The following is an 18,519-nucleotide window of genomic DNA, read 5'->3' as shown; positions in this document are numbered from 1 at the left end:
AGATTGGGAAAATCTTATTGGTGCTGAATCCCAAGAGAGATAATTTGTAGAATTTGTAGAATGCCTACAAGATGGCTTTTTAGAGCAGCTTGTGGTTGAACCAACTGGAGAATAGTAATGACCCAGATTTTATTAGGGAGCTAAGGTAAAGGAACCTTAGAAACCAGTGATCATAATATGATAGAATTCACTCTGCAGTTTGAGAGGAAGCTAACATTCAATATATCTTTATTACAGTGGAGTAAAGGGAATTACAGAGGCATAAGCTGGTCAAAGTTGATGGGAAGGGGACACTAGCAGGGATGATGGTAGAACAACACTAACTGGAGTTTCTGGGAGAAATTCAAAAGGCACAGGAAAGACTTAGGCCAAAGATGAAGAAGTATTCTAAAGGGAGGATAAGGCAACTGTTGCTGACAAGGGAAGTCAAAGACAGCATAGGAGAGGACATACAATACAGCAAAAAAAAAACACAGTGGGAAGGAAGAGGATTGGGAAGCTTTCAAAAACCAACAGAAGACAACTAAAAAAGCCACAAAGAGAGAAAAGGTTAAATATGAAGGTAAGCTAGCCAATAATATAAAAGAAGATACAAAAAGCTTTTTCAGATGTATAAAGAGTAAAATAGAGACAAGAGAAGATTTTGGACTACTGGAAAATGATGCTGGAGAAGTAGTAATGGGGGAATAAAGAAATGGTGGATGAACTTAAGTATTTTGCATCAATCTTCACTGTGGAAGGTACTAGCTGAATGTCAGAAATGTAAGCGTGTCAGTGGGCAGAAGTGAGTAGTTGCTATTACTAAGGAGAAGGTGCTTGGGAAGCTGAAATATCTGAAGGTAGTTAAGTCACCTGGACCAGATGGACTACACACCAGAGTTCTGACAGAAGTAGCTGAAGAGTTTGTGGAGGCATTAGTAATGATTTTTCAGAATTACTAGGACTGGAAAATTGCTACTGTCACTCCACTCTTCAAGAAGCAAGGGAGGCAGAAGGAAGGAAGTTATAGATTAGTTAGCCGGACTTCAATGGTTGGAAAGTTGTTGGAATCTATTATTAAGGATGAGGTTTCACAGTTCTTGGATGCATACAACAAAATAGGCCAAAGTCAGAATAGTTTCCTTAAGGTAAATTCTTGCCTGACACATCTGTTGGAATTCTTTGAGGAAATAACAGTCAGGATAGACAAAGGTGAGTCAGCGGATGTTGTTTATTTGGATCTTCAGAAGGCCTTAAACATGCTGCCGCACATGAAGCTGCTTAACAAGAACCCATGTAAACAGTGGGAATAAAGGGGGTCTTTTCTGGTTGGCTACCAGTGACTAGTTGTGTGCCACAGGGGTCGGTGTTGTAACGGTTTCTTTTCACATTCTATGTCAATGATTTGGATGAAGGAATTGATGGTTTTGTGGCCAAATTTGTAGATGATGTGAAAATAGGTGGAGGGGCAGGTAGTGTTGAGGAAGGAGGGAGTCTGCAGAAGGACTTCGGTAGATTGGGAGAATGTCAAAGCAATGACAGAATATAGTGTCATTGGAATATAGTGTAGATTAGTGCATGGTTATGCACTTTGGTAAAAGGAATAAAGGCATGGACTATTTTCTCAATGCGGAGAAAATTTAAAAGTCCAAGGTGCATAGGGACTTGGGAGTCCTTATACAGGATTCACTAAAAGTTAACTTGGGGTTGAGTCCATTGTAGGGAAGGCAAATGCAAAGTTAGCAATCATTTTGAGGGGACTAGATTATAAGAGTAAGAATGTAATGCTGGGCCTTCAAAGGCATTGATCAGACCACCCGTGGAGTATTCTGACCAGTTTTGGGCTCCTTACCGAGGAAAAGATGTGCTGGCATAGGAGAGAATCAAGAGGAGGTTCATGAGAATGATCCCAGGAATGAAAAGGTTAACATATGAGGTGTGTTCAATGTCTCTGGGCTTGTACTTGCTGCAGATTAGAAGAATGAGGAGAGGGGTCTCATTGAAACATATTGAATATAGAAAGCCCTAGATAGAATGGATGTGGAGAGAATGTTTTCTACAGAAGAAGAATCTAGGACGAGAGGACACAGCCTCAGAATAGAGGGGTATCTATTTAGAACAGAGATGAGGAAAAATTTCTTACGCAGATGGTGGTGAATGTCTGGAATTCATTGCACTGACAGCTGTGCAGGCCAAGTCATTGCATACATTTAAGGTAGAGGTTGATAGATTCTTGATTAATCAGGGCGTCAAAGGTTACAGGGAGAAGGCAGGATGATGGGTTGACAAGTATAATAAATCTACAGTTTTTCGGCATTTTCTTTCTTGTGGCTGATTGGTGGTAGGTGATCTGTTAGTTCTGTGCGTGAGAGTTGGGGGAGGAGTTTTTTGATGCTACTGTGGCTGTTCTTTTCTCCTGGTCAGGGGTTGGGGATTGTATTGTTATTTTTTTTTCTGTGGATAAGAGGTTCAGGGATTGTTATTTTTGCTGTTTTTTTCTGTGGGGAGGATGTGGAGATATGTTGCTACTGTTGCAGATTTTTTTTCTGTGGGGGTGATGTGCAGGAATCTAGGGTCTGCATGTTTTTTTTTTCGAGTGTATTTCATGGCTATCTGAAGAAGTCAAATATCAATAGTTTTCTCTAGGTTCAATAGCTACATTTAATGTCAGAGAAGTGTATACAATATACATCCTGAAATTCATTTTCTTCACAAACATCCATGAAATCAGAGGACTACTCCAAGGAATGAATGGCAGCTAAACATTAGAAACCCAAAGGCTCTCCCAGTTCCCCCCTCCTACGCACAAGCAACAGAGCAACAGCAAGGCAATGACTACCCCCCCCCCACCAGGCAAAAAGTATCGGTGCCCCCCCCCCCCACCGAGCACTCAAGCATGCAGCAAAGCATCAATAAAGACACAGACTTGCAGTCCAGAGACTTAGGCTACTCGTTCACCTGGTAATTCGACATACCACAGGCTTGCTCTCTCTCCCTAATAAGGGAAAAAAAGGTGTCCCCATTTCACAGTGAGAGGGGAAACATAACAAACAAATCACTGATTTATGATGTTTAAAGTATGTTGCATTGCTTTTTCCAAGCTCTGTGCCCAGAGAGTTAATCCCCAGGCTTAGGTCTCTGGACACACAGCCCACAGTGTTCCGTGTTTTCCTGTGATGCCTCAGTCAGGGGCACCAGCCTTGACTCAGCCCATCTCCAGAGCCATGAAAATCCAGCACCCTGAAGGCACACTAGTCTTCCAGGTCACGTCTTTGGTATATCAAAAAGCAGCTTGTCACGAGGCCCTGACAGCAGGTCTCTTTCCTGCAAAGAACCAAAGTCAGAGTTTAACTCCAGGTCAGGGTGTTCAAAAGAACCTTGAAAAAGAAAAAAAAAAGATATCAAAGATAGAAATAGAGCTGTTTCTGAAGGTACAAGCAAAAGAGTCGCCGTTTAGCGCCATCATTTCGCTCCGCCCTCAAATGTTGTATTATACATGCACACTTTGACAATAAAATTAACTTTTGAAATCAGCCATAATGGAATGGCAAAGCAGACTTGATAGGCCAGATGACTTAATTATGCTCCTATTTCTTAGGGTCTTATGGTCTCGTAATGGAAATCACTGCCATTCATAAACTCTGTTCTACATCCATTCCAAACCTTGTATACTTCTGAAATTGAACCAGACTGTCCACAAGTTGAGGTCATGTTTAACTCTTAAATGAGTTCTAGATAACGTTTCTGGTCTTGTTTCATTTGAGAAAAGAAAGCTGAACATTTAACCAATATAAGTTCATAAAATGATGAAATGTTTTGATAGGGAATGAGAGGGTTAACATATGAGGAACGTTTGTCCGCTCTTGGACTGTATTCCTTGGAGTTTAGAAGAATGAGGGGAGACCTCATAGAAACATTTCGAATGTTAAAAGGCATGGACAGAGTGGATGTGGCAAAGTTGTTTCCCATGTAGGGGGAGTCTAGTACGAGAGGGCATGACTTAAGGATTGAAGGGCGCCCTTTCAGAACAGAAATGCCAAAAGATTTTTTTAGTCAGAGGGTGGTGAATCTATGGAATTTGTTGCCACGGGCAGCAGTGGAGGCCAAGTCATTGGGTGTATTTAAGGCAGAGATTGATAGGTATCTGAGTAGCCAGGGCATCAAAGGTTATGGTGAGAAGGCAGGGGAGTGGGACTAAATAGGAGAAAATGGATCTGCTCATGATAAAATGGCGGGGAAGACTCGATGGGCCGAATGGCCTACTGCTCCTTTGTCTTATGGTCTTATGGATAGTGTAAATGTAGAGAGAATGTTTTCACTTGTGGGGAAGAGCTCAACACACAGCCATTAATATAAAATAATTACCAAGAAATCCAATAAGAAATCTAGAAGAGCTTCTCCACACAAAAAGAGGTGAGAATGTGAAACTGGTTGAGGCCACTAATATAAGTACATTTGAGGAAACACTGGAGAAGGAAACAGAAATGAGGAAAGATGGGAAGATGCAACATAAGTGCCAGCATGAACCAATGGTCTGAAAGACTCATTTCTGTACTGTGTATCCAATGTAAATCTATTTTTTCACTATTCTCATCAAAATCCAGTTTTTCAAGCAAGTTTTTGACTACTTTCTCTAATGTCTATTTATTTTGCTCAGTTTCATATTATGTGTGATATCTCTCCTATAATGTATTTTGTCTAATTAAAGTCAACATGATATTATGTAATTGGTTGTTTATTATTGTCACATGTACTGAAGTGCAAGGAAATACTTTGTTTAGGATGCCATCCATTTAGATAATTTCCCAACATCAGTACTTTGAGGTAGTACAAGGGGAAAGCAATAACCGAATGTGGATATTAAATGTTGCAGTTACAGAGGAAGTGCCGTACGCACAGACAGTAAGGTGCAAGGCCATGATAAGGTAGATTGTGATGTCAACAGTCCATCTTATTGTACAAGAGGTCCATTCAAAAGTCTTGTAGTAACAGAGTAGAAGCTGACCTTGAGTATGATGGTGCCGACTTTCAGACTTTGGTACCTTCTACCCATACTCCGCCCATAGTGCAGAAGAGAAAATGAGCGGGATGGGAGGGGTCTTTGGTTATATTGGCTGCTTTTATGAGACAGCGAGAATCCGTGGTGGAAAGTCTGGTTTTGATGATGTGCTGACTGAATTATACCCCAAATTCTGTGCAGTTTCTTGTGCTCTTGGGAGATCAGTTTCCGTATTGAGCCAAGACACATCTGGATATGGTGCATCAATAAAAGTTATTGCAAGGTATTCCACAAAATTCAGGGAGCTGTAAATGTAATTACTTTTGTTTTGTTTCAAACTTCTTTTGTCCTTCCCAGAAATATAAAATAAAGGTTGATCATAAAACCGGTTTGGTGGAAATGATAATGGAGAAATTGGAGGATATAGATGAAGGTACTTACACTATACAACTACAAGATGGCAAAGCAAATAACCAATCAAGTCTGGTGCTGATTGGAGATGGTGAGTTCTTATATGGTGTTCATTTTTATGTAGCTTAATTCCAATCACATTTAGTGGAAATAGAACACCAGGGACGTGCTGAGTAATACATAGCTTCTAATTTTAAATGCAGGACTTATTAATAGTACAAATTGTAGGTCATCTCCTGATGTACTTCTCTAAAAGTGTACTTGGAGTTCACTGCTGTTTGTGACATTGAATAAATACAGATGATTCCAGCATTTCATCCTACCTGTTATATCCTTACTGCAGAATAAGTGTTGGTTCTCAGTTATCATTCCATGACTCAGTTTGTCTTGGTTCTTTAACTTGAACACCAAAGGGCTTCTGGTTAATGAGGGGAATGAGAATGCTATGCCTGCCTTTTTGTTGGCTTTGTGGAACAGTCCATGATCGAAGCCTATACTGGTATCCAGCATCTGCAGATTTCCTCGTGTATGAGGACAATGTGTCAGGTGGTCAGGTGGAAAATGAAACAGAGCAGTGTCTCAACTGATTTGATCCATGATACCATTTCCGCAACTACACCTGCCTCATCCAATATTGTCAGCCTGGTCTTCGTTAGCAATGAAAATCAAAAACAAAAACATTGCAAATGTTGGAAATGCTGGTGAAATTCAGCCACTCAAAAACTGCAGATGTTAAAAATCTGAAATAAAATCCAGGCATAGTGGAAATGCTTAGGAGATTATGTAGCATTTGTGGAGAGAGAAACAGTATTTCAGGTTGTTGATCTTTTACCATAACAGTACTGATCCCTTCAGCCAGGAATTCACTAAAGTATTAGTGCCCATGGGATATGTACATGAACACCTAAGTCTGGAAGTCGTCTTCAAAGGTTCACTGCTGTTTATCCTCTGCACTTCAACCCAGGACTGGGTGGAGTGCAGCCATAGGAACACGAAGTGGCACTAGTTCCTCACCAATCTTGCACCATGCTGGCACCAACACAGTGAGATCTTTTACTGTTAATTTCGGCGAACAACTGCCTTAAAGGACTTCAGTAAATATTAAATAGTTTAGATTTTAATAAGTGTTAGAGTATTTAAATATTTATTAAGTAGTTTAGAATTTTTTTAAGAATTTAAATATTTCTAGTATCTTTTTGTCTGTCAGAGGTATTCAGTGTTTGACAGCTTTAAAAGACTTGTGGAATTCAGAGAGTGCGACCAAGTTTTATGCTTCTATATTTCAATCATGTATTGTCACATTTATCATCATCTTCAGTAATGACACCCACCAAAATCTCATGCCTCCATGACTTGGACTTCCTCTTTCCCAACATCGGTTCTATCAGTTATTAGTTAAGGAGATCTTGGTGTACAACAGTAGTGATGTCATTAAAAATGTTGAATAGCCAAGCAAATTGAAGAATCATTACAGAAAACAAGTTAGATAGGTGAATGCAAATTTTAGCTAATGTATTAATTCTTTAACAAAGCATGAAATGTAAGTAATGTTGTAAAACAGAATTTTTCTTTATATATAAAATCTATGATCCCAGCTTCTGTGGGGCACATACTTTCATCACTCAGCTCCTATAAATTTGTACTTGCATTGCACAGCTTCTCCAGGCAGATGCTCAGATAGAACTTTGGTCCAAGGAGTCCCTATCCTCATCTGTCAGGCTGTACATTACAGGGTCTTCAGCACATAACTACAAAGAAAATTTCAATAATTACACACCACTGGCTCCATCAACAATCAAAGATCAAAAATGGTTTTTTAAAAACCTTAAATGTCTCTGAATTAAACACCTTCAAAAACACTTAGAAAATTGTAAAAAAAATATAAACTAAGTTTTAAAATATTAAACATGTAAAAATTTATATTTAAACTGATCTTAAAATATTTACATGAACACAGGAAATTTTGCAGATGCTGAAAATCCAGAGCAACACACAAAATGCTGAAGGGACTCAGCAGATCAGGCAGCATCTATGGAAATGAACAAATAGTCGACATTCTGGGCCAAGACCCTTCAGCAGGACTGGAATAGGAAGTGGAAGAAGACAGAAAATGTGGTAGGGTGAGGGGGAAGGAGGACAAGCTAGAATTTCATAGGTGAGGCCAGGTGGGTAGGAAAGGTAAAGGGCTGGAGGAGGAGGAATATGATAGGAGAAGAGAGTGGACAATGGGAGAAAGGGAAGAAGGAGGGTAGGTGATAGGCAGGTGTGAAGAAGAGGTAAGCGGTCAGATTGAGGAATAGAAGAAAAGGGAATGGAAAAGAAAAAAGAGAGAGAAAAAGAAGTTACCAGAAGGAGAAATCAATATTCATACCATCATATTGGAGGGCACCTGGACAAAATATGAGGAGTTGCTCCTGCACCCTGTGAGTAGCCTCATTGTGGCAGAAGAGGAGGCCTTGGACTGACATATTGGAATGGGAATGGGGATAGGAATTAAGATCACAAACATAAGAATATCTGCAGATGCTGTATATCCAAGTACCACACACAAAATGCTGAGGTAACTCAGTAGGCCAGAACATCTATGAAAAAGAGTAAAGAGTTGACTTTTTGGGCTGAGACCCTGCTCTGCACATCAAGACAAAAAAGTTGTTTTCTCAGTGAATTCAATGCTTTGACATAAAAGTAGTATACATTTCAATTGTACTCTAAAGTCCTGACTGCAAACCTAATGGAAACACATTTGGTTAACTTCCCACATGAGTATGAGTAGTTTTTTCAAGATAGTTCTGAAGAAAGGTCTTGGCCTGAAACATCGAATGTATTCCATAGATGCTGCCTGGCCTGCTGAGTTTCTCCAGCATTTTGTGTGTGTTGATAGGAATTAAAATGGTTGGCCACCAGGAAATTCCACTTTTGGTGAATGGAGTGAAGGTGCTTGACAAAGCAGACCACAATTTACATCGAGTCTCATCAATACAGATGAAGTTGCATTGGGAGCACTGGCTGCAATAGACGACCCCAACAGATTTGCAGGTAGAATGTTGCCTCACCTAGAAGGACTGTTTGGGACCATGAGTGGAGGTGAGGGAGGTGGTAAATGGGCATGTGTAGGATTTCTGTCACTTGCAGGGATATGTGCCAGAGGGGAGATTAGTTAGGAGGGACAAATGAACAAGAGAATCTTGAAAGGAGTGATCACTGTGAAAAGCAGAGAGTGGGGTGGGCAGGTAATGGTGTGGTAGGGTCCCATTGAAGGTAGTGTTGAAGAAGATACAGAAGCCTCAGGACACTCACCATCAGCTTTAGGAACAATTATTACCCGTCAACCACCAGGCTCTTGAAACAGAGGGGATAACTTCATTCAGCTTTACTTGCCCCCATCACTGAACTGTTCCCACAACCGATTGACTCACTTTCAAGGTCTCTTCATCTCATGTTCTCGATATTTATTGCTTATTATTTATTATTTATTATTATTAATTTCTCTTTTGTATTTGCAGTTGTCTTGTGTACATCAGTTGTTTGTCCATTCTATTGGGCGTGGGATTTCATTGATTCTATTTTCAGTCTTGGATTTACTGAGTATGCCTGCAAGAAAACAAATCTCAGAGCTATGTATGGTGACATACATGTGCATTGATAATAATTTTACTTTGAACTTTGAAATTGCGGAGAATGATGTGTTGTACGCGGAAGCTCACGGGGTGGTAGGTGAGGACAAGAAGAATGGGGCTTCCCTTCCTCCATCACTGATGCTGCCCTCACCTGCATCTCCTCTGTTTTGGCACTCAGCCCATCTTCCCCCTGTTGGATAGAGTTCCTTTTGTCCAGGTAGTGGGGTGAGGTTCGGGTGAAGATGGCAGACACTCTAACAAGAAGGTGAAGGGACCTTTATCTTGACATACATGTCCACTTGTGCTTCTCTAAATTCCAGGTACCCGTGTGTGATAGATTTCAACTGTACCATTTTAAATAAAGAAACCATCTCTTCAGCCCATCATCCTGAGCAAATTACAGATATCATAAAATGATATTTTTGGGGCTAAAGGATTTTCTATTAAAATATTATTCACAAAATGCCTCACACAATGAAACGTAACATTATCAAGGTATTTTACAGACAGTATCAGTTTTCATCAATCCATTTATTTCCCATAATTGCGAAGGAGAATCCTGCAGAAAGTGCAGCCCATAAAAGCACACTGAATTACAAACATATATTTTGTGGTTTCTGCAATAATCTGAAGATGTACAGAATCCTGATGGTGATGTCAGTTTCATATTGTAACAAATACAAATGCTGATAATTTTCATGTCACTGCTGTCACAAATTCTGTGTCAGAGTTTAACTAATTTTGTGTTCCATTTGTCTTTTCTTTAGTGTTTAAAAACCTGCAGAAAGAGGCAGCGTTTCAGAGAGCAGAGTGGCTCCGGAAACAAGGTAACGTCACAATTTGATTGATGTACTAATGGGGATATGGTACTGACATGGATAGAAAATTGGTTGGCAGACAGGAAACAAAGATTAGGGACCTTAATGGGTCCTTTTCAGAATGGCAGGCAGTGACTAGTGGGGTACCACAAGGCTCGGTTCTGGGACCGCAGCTATTTACAATATACATTAATGATTTAGATGAAGGGATTAAAAGTAACATTAGCAAATTTATAGATGACACAAAACTGGGTGGCAGTGTGAAATGTGAGGAGGATGTTATGAGAATACAAGATGACTTGGACAGGTTGGGTGAGTGGGCAGATGCAGTTCAATGTGGATAAATGTGAGGTTATTCACTTTGGTGGAAAGAACAGGAAGGCAGATTACTATCTGAATGGTGTCAAGTTAGGAAAAGGGGAAGTACAACGAGATCTAGGTGTTCTTGTACATCAGTCACTGAAAGCAAGCACGCAGGTACAACAGGAAGTGAAGAAAGCTAATGGCATGTTGGCCTTCATAACAAGGGGAGTTGAGTATAGGAGCAAAGAGGTCCTTCTACAGTTGTACAGGGCCCTGGTGAGACCACACCTGGAGTATTGTGTTCAGTTTTGGTCTCCAAATTTGAGGAAAGACATTCTAGCTATTGAGAGAATGCAGCGTAGGTTCACAAGGTTAAGTCCCGGGATGACGGGACTCTCATATATTGAAAGATTGGAGTGACTGGGGTTGTATACACTGGAATTTAGAAGGATGAGAGGGGGTATGATTGAAACATATAAGATTATTAAGGGATTGGACACGCTGGAGGCAGGAAACATGTTCCTGATGTTGGGGGAGTCCAGAACCAGAGGTCACAGTTTAAGAATAAGGGGTAAGCAATTTAGAAAGGAGTTGAGGAAAAACTTTTTCACACAGAGGGTTGTGGTTCTGTGGAATGCTCTGCCTCAGAAGGCAGTGGAGGCCAATTCTCTGGATTCTTTCAAGAAAGAGTTAGATAGAGCTGTTAAAGATAGTGGAGTGAAGGGATATGGGGAGAAGGCAGGAAAAGAGTACTGATTGTGGGTGCAAACACGAGGAATTCTGCAGATGCTGGAAATTCAAGCAACGCACATCAAAGTTGCTGGTGAACGCAGCAGGCCAGGCAGCATCTCTAGGAAGAGGTACAGTCGACGTTTCAGGCCAAGACCCTTCGTCAGGACTAACTGAAGAAAGAGCTAGTAAGAGATTTAAGAGGGGGAGGGGGAGATCCAAAATGATAGGAGAAGACAGGAGGGGGAGGGATGGAGCCAAGAGCTGGACAGGTGATTGGCAAAAGGGGTATGAGAGGATCATGGGACAGGAGGCCCAGGGAGAAGGAAAAGGGGGAGGGGGGGGAAAGCCCAGAGGATGGGCAAGGGGTATAGTCAGAGGGACAGAGGGAGAAAAGGAGAGTGAGAGAAAGAATGTGTGTATATAAATAACGGATGGGGTACCAGGGGGAGGTGGGGCATTAGCAGAAGTTAGAGAAGTCAATGTTCATGCCATCAGGTTGGAGGCTACCCAGACGGAATATACGGTGTTGTTCCTCCAACCTGAGTGTGGCTTCATCTTTACAGTAGATGATGCCATGGATAGACATGTCAGAATGGAATTGGGATGTGGAATTAAAATGTGTGGCCACTGGGAGATCCTGCTTTCTCTGGCGGACTGAGCGTAGGTGTTCAGCAAAATGATCTCCCAGTCTGCGTCGGGTCTCGCCAATATATAGAAGGCTACATCGGGAGCACCGGACACAGTATACCACCGACTATACCCCTTGCCCATCCTCTGAGCTTTTCCTCCCCTCCCCTTTTTCCTTCTCCCTGGGCCTCCTGTCCCATGATCCTGTCATACCCCTTTTGCCAATCACTTGTCCAGCTCTTGGCTCCATCCCTCCCCCTCCTGTCTTCTCCTATCATTTTGGATTTCCCCCTCCCCCTCCCACTTTTAAATTTCTTACTAGCTCTTTCTTCAGTTAGTCCTGACGAAGGGTCTCAGCCTGAAACGTCAACTGTACCTCTTCCTAGAGATGCTGCTTGGCCTGCTGCGTTCACCAGCAACTTTGATGTGTGTTCACTGATTGTGGATGATCAGCCATGATCACAGTGAATAGTGGTGCTGGCTCGAAGGGCTGAATGGCCTACTCCTGCACCTATTGTCTGTTGTACTGTTGCCCAGAAAATGGAATTCAATATCTTTTAATGTGTTGAACATGCATTCTACACAGCATTAAAGGGCACACGGGTCACCAGAAAAGTTTTGCAAAATTGAGCAAAAATGGTATGAAAAGTAGCACTATGGGGTGTATGATGCTGAATCATATGCAAGAGATACCTTGAAGTTCCCAACCAGATTTCTGTGTTGAAACCACTTGGAAATGACTTATAGAATATTGTGCCCTGGCAGCAAAAGGATTGTAGCATTAAAGGCTGTCATGGAAGTAACAGAAAACATTGGGAAGAGGGGAGGATGGTGGAGGGTCACCAGCGTCTGGGAAATTTACATTAACATCAGGCTTAATCTGTCTCAAAGCTCCAGCAACTTAGATTCAGTTCTTGCTTCCAGTGCTGCCTGTGTGCAGCAAGCATGTTCTCCCTGTAGCCATGTGGGCTTTCCTGGTTCCCTCCCATATCTCAAGGACATGGTGGTAAGTTAATTGGTTACTGCAAGTTCCCCGTAGGTGGCTGAGTGATGGGAAACTAAGAGTGAAGTTGATGGTCATATGAGCCACTATAAATTACAGGGAAAAAAGCTGATGGGACTACCCTCGGCACTGACATTGAGTCTTCTCTGATGTAAGGAAAAATGAAATATGAAAATATATCAAGTGAAGTTGAGTTTATTGTCACGTGCACAAATACAGTGAGGTATAGATACAATGAAAAGATTACTTGCAGTAGCTTCACAAGTATGTAGGTACAGACAACACAAAGAATATGAAATGTACCTAAATTATACAAGACAATGCAGAGTCAAAAAAAGGCTGTCCAAACAAAGGTACTGATACAAAAAAAAAGTAATCAAGAGATGAGTCCATTGTAGTACAAGAGGTGATCCACAGTGTAAACATGAGGAATTCTGCAGATGCTGGAAATTCAAGCAATACATATCAAAGTTGCTGGTGAACGCAGCAGGCCAGGCAGCATCTCTAGGAAGAGGTACAGTCGACGTTTCCGGCTGAGACCCTTCGTCAGGACTAACTGAAGGAAGAGCTAGTAACATTGTTCTGGTAGAGTTATGGTTGTGTGGATTTGTTCAAGAATCTGAACCTGGTTAGCTTAACGTAGCCATTCCTAAACCTGGAGATGTGGGACTCATGAATATCAGCTTCCATACTGTGACTGACCCTCAAGATACCACATGTAGTGGACTGATCAACAGGCTCTGAATTAGCTTCAATTAATTATCTGACATAAAACGGGATAAGCAAGACTGGGATGCACTGTGCTTGAGATATTAATGTGACAGTCCAGACTCTATTGCCTAATCATGCACCCTTAGTGTTTTTGTGAGTAAACAGTGCAGCTGGTAGGTTTCTTCTGGAAGCTGCACTTCCTGCCAGCCATGAACTAAGTATACACTGCACAACCTATGACATTACAACCAACATTGGATAAATGTCAGCTGCATTTACATGAATTAGTCCCTAGGTGTCCAGTCCTGTGTATTGTGGTCTTCCTGAACATTTTCCAAGTAACTGAGCAAAGCAGCAAGGTTCATTCCTTTATCTGTGGTAACCATCTGCTGGGTAAGATTATCATCCTCCAGTTGAGCAGTTGTTTGCCACAGGTACCCAGTTGAGCCTATATTGATGCAAGATAGGAGCTATCATCTCCTGGGACTCACACTGCATTACTGGGTTGCTGCTTCTCCATGTCCCATTCACCCAACTATCAGCCATGGTAAAATGGGGTTCATTATCCCTTCCCTTCCTACTTGGAATATTATGGCTGTTTATTAAACCATTAATAAAACATTATGGTTTCTTAGCAAAAACTTGTTTACTGCCTGAAAACAAAGATATTAAGAAAATCACTGAACAGATTTCTTAAAACTTTAAGAGAGACGATAAAATGTGATAGATGAAATCTATGTTAACTAATTAACATGTGATAATGATAGGAACTGACTTGATTTTGATGTTGTGCAAAATAGTGTGTAGTGATAAATTTTCTGTGTTAACAGGCCCTCATTTTGTTGAGTATCTTAAATGGGAAGTTACAAGTGACTGCAATGTACTTTTGAAATGCAAGGTAAAAACAATCAGTATTTTTCTGCATGACTTTGATTCTACAATTCCACAAGTATTTAATGATTTAAATATTTAGTAGGCAGCACCTCATACTGAACAGAAAGGTAACAGCACTGCTTTCTTGAAAAAGAATTGTAAAAACATGCTAAACAGAGCAAGAACATTGTAGTTAGAGAATTTTCCTAATTTGCACTGTGAGAAAACTAGCTATTGATCAGATCGGGATCATCCCTGTCCCATTTCTATTTCAGATGTAATGGGTCCATCAAAATATGAATTAATATATTTAAACAGAACAATATCAATGCAAAATATTAGCAATGCTGGAAGTTAGCAATGCTTGTATATTGTAGAAAGTAGCACTGCCAACAGACACAGAACAACATGTTATATGATATTCAAAAATGTAGAATAAAAACTCAATGCAGAACAACATATCAACAGTTTCATAGTACTTCTCTAACTCACGTGTGATTTGTATGACATTTGTCAAATACAATAATTTATTTTGAAATTCAATGCTAGCTACATCTCAATATCTTCTCCCAAAATAATGGAAATCAGTTGCTGACTCACATAGACAGAGTGTTTAACCAAAACATGACAGAGAGACAAATTTCTCTACCATGTACTTACTACCACACAGTCAAATCAGTTCAACTTAGTACTACACATAGAGTTATTGATTACCTGCAAGAGAAACTCGGCAGATGCTGGAAATCCGAGCATCACACACAAAATGCTGGAGGAACACAGCAGGCCAGGCAGAATCTATGGATAAAAGCATAGTCGATGTTTTGGGCTGAAACCCTTTGGCATTACTGGAGACAAAAATGCTGAGGAGTAGATTTGAAAGGTGGGGGGAGAGGAGAGAGAAACATCAGGTGATAGGTGAAACTTAGAGGGGGAGGGATGAAGTAAAGAGCTAGAAAGTTGAAAGAGACAGAAGGCCATGGAAAAAAAGAAAAATGGTGGGGTGAGGAGCAACAGAGGGAGGTAGTGGGTGGACAAGGAGATAACATGAGAGAGGGAAAAGGGGATGGGAAATGGTGAAGGCGGGGAGGCATTACTGTAAGTTTGAGAAATGGATTTTCATGCCAGCAGGTTGGAGGCTTCCCAAACGGACTATAAGGTGTAGTTCCTCCAATCTAAGTGTGGGCTTATCACGACAGTGGAGGAGGCCGTGGATGGACATACTGGAATGGGAATGGGAAGTGGAATTAAAATGAGTGGCCACTGGGAAATCCCACTTTTTCTGGTGGACAGAGTGTAGAATCTCGGTGAAGCAGTCTCCCAATCTATGTCAAATCTCACCAATAAACAGGAGGCCAGACTGGGAGCACCAATCACAATATATGACCCCCAACAGACTCACAGGTGAAGTGTCGCCTCATCTGGAAGGTCTGGTTGGGGCCCTGAATGGTGGTGAGGGAGGAGGTGTAGGGGCAGGTGTAGCATTTGTTTCACTTGCAAGGATAAGTGTCAGGAAGGAGATCAGTGGGGAAGGATGAATAGGCAAGGGAGTCGTGTAGGGAATGATGCCTGCAGAAAGTAGTGGGGAGAAAAGATGTGCTTGGTGGTGGAATCCCATTGGAGGTGGCGGAAGTTTTGGTGAATTATGTGCTGGACAGGGAGGCTGGTGGGGTGGTAGGTGAGGACAAGAGGAACCCTATCCCTAGTAGGGTGGCGGGAGGATGGGGTAAGAGCAGATATGTGTGAAATGGAAGAGATGCAGTTGAAGGCACTATTGATGGTGGAGGAAGGGATGCCCTTTTCTTTGAAAAAGGAGGATATCTCTTTTGTTCTAGAATGAAAAGCCTCCTCTTGAGAGCAGATGCAGTGGAGACGGAGGAATTGAGAGAAGGGGATGGCTTTTTTTTTTTACAAGTATCAGGGTGGGATGAGGTATAGTCCAGGTAGCTGTGAGAGTCCTTTGGTTTATAATTGAATCTGCTCCTCAGCCTTTTTTCTCCGGTCCTGCCGAAGGGTTTCGGCCCAAAACATCAACTGTGCTTTTTTTCCATAGATCCTCCTGGCCTGCTGAGTTCCTTCAGCATTTTGTGTGTGTTATTGAGTACCTGCTACAGTTCTTAAAATGAATACAAAAATTACATAAAGCACACCTGTAACAGTTACTTCTATTTCTTTTTTATTAAAGTATGGCATTTTCACCCTTAAAGACTCTAAAATAATTTCCCTAAACAAATGTTTGGTTAACCAGTATGTGCATTATTTATGTTAACTCTGTCTTCCTTTTAAAAAGGGTGCCACAATGGCATTGTTCCAGTTGCAAATTTGCATCCATACATTACCAAAATGTAAAAATCTAATTCTTTGGGAGTCAGTAATTTTCTCCCTTTTCTGATTCTGAAATTAAATTCCAGTGAAGTCAATGGAACTAACTTTCATATACAATGTACGAAGCTGTTTCGTGTGATTGAAACAAAGGTGTACAGGCTTTTATTCCAATGCCATAAAGTATGTGATGATGTTGTTCTACTGCACTATTTCTGGAGTTTTCCAAAAATTTTATATCCCGTTGATAGTTCACTTAAATGGCTGTGTCAGTGTGGTAAGATTTGTCCAGACAAATAATAGAGTGGTCTACACAATGTATCAGAGTAAAATGTCTAGTGTCCCGATGGTGCACTAATGTTTCAAATCTTGAACATTCAATTCCATGTGAAACTACAAATATTTCTCACAATTAGATAGATGATTTAAATTTCCTGTACTTGGTGTGTTGTGCAGAACAATTGGCACAATTCTAAAGCATGGTTAACTTAGAAATGTAAAACAGCCCTTGTAAGTTGAAGCTATGTCATTTTCCCACAACAATGGAAGAAAGCAGAATCTGTGCACTCAGCCTCCTACAGCTAATAGAAAGTATCTCCATTGTTTTGGAACCAGGCAACCTGATTTAGTGGCTGCTTTTGTTGTGAGAGGTTTGTTGTTGCATTCAAATGAAGCTTCCTTATTAGCTTTATTAAGCTCCATTAATTAGACAAGAGGAATTAAGCATGCTCTTAATTTTAATTAAATACAGTATGCTCTCAACTTTTAATGAGGAGAAAGCTGTATTATGATAGAAACCTGGCTTAGCTTTGCTGTTCACCATTGGTTAATATCCTGCTGAAATCACGCACCATGACCAAATTTTCTGTGATTGACATTCAGACTGGAAGTGTATTTGTCAAAGATGTCCAGTGTCAGTGAGAAGATTCTGTCATGTACGTTTAACACGAGGGAGGAATTGTAGGCACTTCGTCCACACTGACTAAAAAGATCAATATATGCCGTCCTTCTTTCTCACTTACCTTCTCCAACCCATCTAAGAGGCACTTAGGCACCTGAACGGGAAGGAATGAAAGTAGATGGACTCATTTGAATTGGCATCATGGTTTTTACAGACATCGTGGGCTAAATAACTGTTCTATGTGCCTCATCATTCTAGACATCCTCGCCAAAAGAGGAATTAAAGTAAACTTAAATATTCCTGAAACTTGGATATTAGTAACTATAAAAACAAAATTAATTATATTTAATCAAGAGCTCATCTTGATTCCAAGGATGACATGGGGAAAACTTGTGGACAATGAATCTTACTTTATGGTTCTCTGACAATGAGTAAAACCTTTTGAGAGTTTGAATTCAATAATGTTCACAAGGGAGGAATACTATTCATATAAGTGGCTTCACTTTGGATAAATGGAGTCTCAGATAAATGGAATAGTAACTCCAGGAAGAGTACTGGCATGACAGTACAATCTCCCCTCGTTGTTTTAGCATGCACAAATGGAATGGGACTTGCAAGGTAATTAAAGAAGCACTTTTGTTTTTAGAACCATAAGACTGGTATAGAAGATTAACAACTATTCATTGAATCACAAGCCAAAATGAAGTGCCACCCTAAGTGAATTGTTTGAAGGGACATTTTGGCAAAAGTTAAACAGCAAATTAAAAAAATTCAATGCCATACTTGTGAATTTATTGCAGAAAATTTCAGAAGGTAGGAAGAATGAAACACATAGTTCAAACCTATATTTTCTTTCTTTTTTCTATTTTCTTTCAATTTAGGTGGCTAATATTAAAAAGGAGACATCAATCATCTGGTACAAAGATGATAGAGAGATAATGTTTGATGAGAAGCATGACTTCAAAGATGGTGTGTGTACTTTATTGGTGCAACAGGTATGAAAAAATGTTCAGGTACCTTTCTGAGACTTGCACTAATTACACCTGTCAGTAGGAGGCATGGCTTGTTATAAGAATAATGGACTGCATTGGTGGAAGAATCAGAGTTGGGAATGTGAACAAAGAGTTCCCACACAAATGCTCTGGAGTTATGAACACAAATTGCATCTTCTTTTGTTAATGAGCTCTACAGTCAGATGGTTTGACTAGAAACCAGATTATAAAACC

General features: G+C 40.6%; 1 protein-coding gene across 4 annotated transcripts in view; it reads left to right on the top strand.

Annotated features, from left to right (window-relative positions):
* myom1b (myomesin 1b) overlaps positions 1–18,519 on the top strand; it is a 182,338-nt gene that overhangs the window by 102,053 nt on the left and 61,766 nt on the right. For all 4 annotated transcript variants that reach the window (XM_072255947.1, XM_072255938.1, XM_072255956.1 and 1 more), the window contains 4 exons: positions 5,336–5,480; positions 9,774–9,833; positions 14,031–14,098; positions 18,175–18,288. In XM_072255947.1, the coding sequence (XP_072112048.1) occupies positions 5,336–5,480; positions 9,774–9,833; positions 14,031–14,098; positions 18,175–18,288 (387 nt within the window). The remainder of the gene's footprint in view (positions 1–5,335; positions 5,481–9,773; positions 9,834–14,030; positions 14,099–18,174; positions 18,289–18,519) is intronic.

This window comes from Mobula birostris, chromosome 1 (assembly GCF_030028105.1).
Source record: "Mobula birostris isolate sMobBir1 chromosome 1, sMobBir1.hap1, whole genome shotgun sequence".
Taxonomy (NCBI): Eukaryota; Metazoa; Chordata; class Chondrichthyes; order Myliobatiformes; family Myliobatidae; genus Mobula; species Mobula birostris.
The sequence above is the reverse complement of the archived record's forward strand: the minus strand, read 5'-3'. Positions and strand labels throughout refer to the sequence as shown.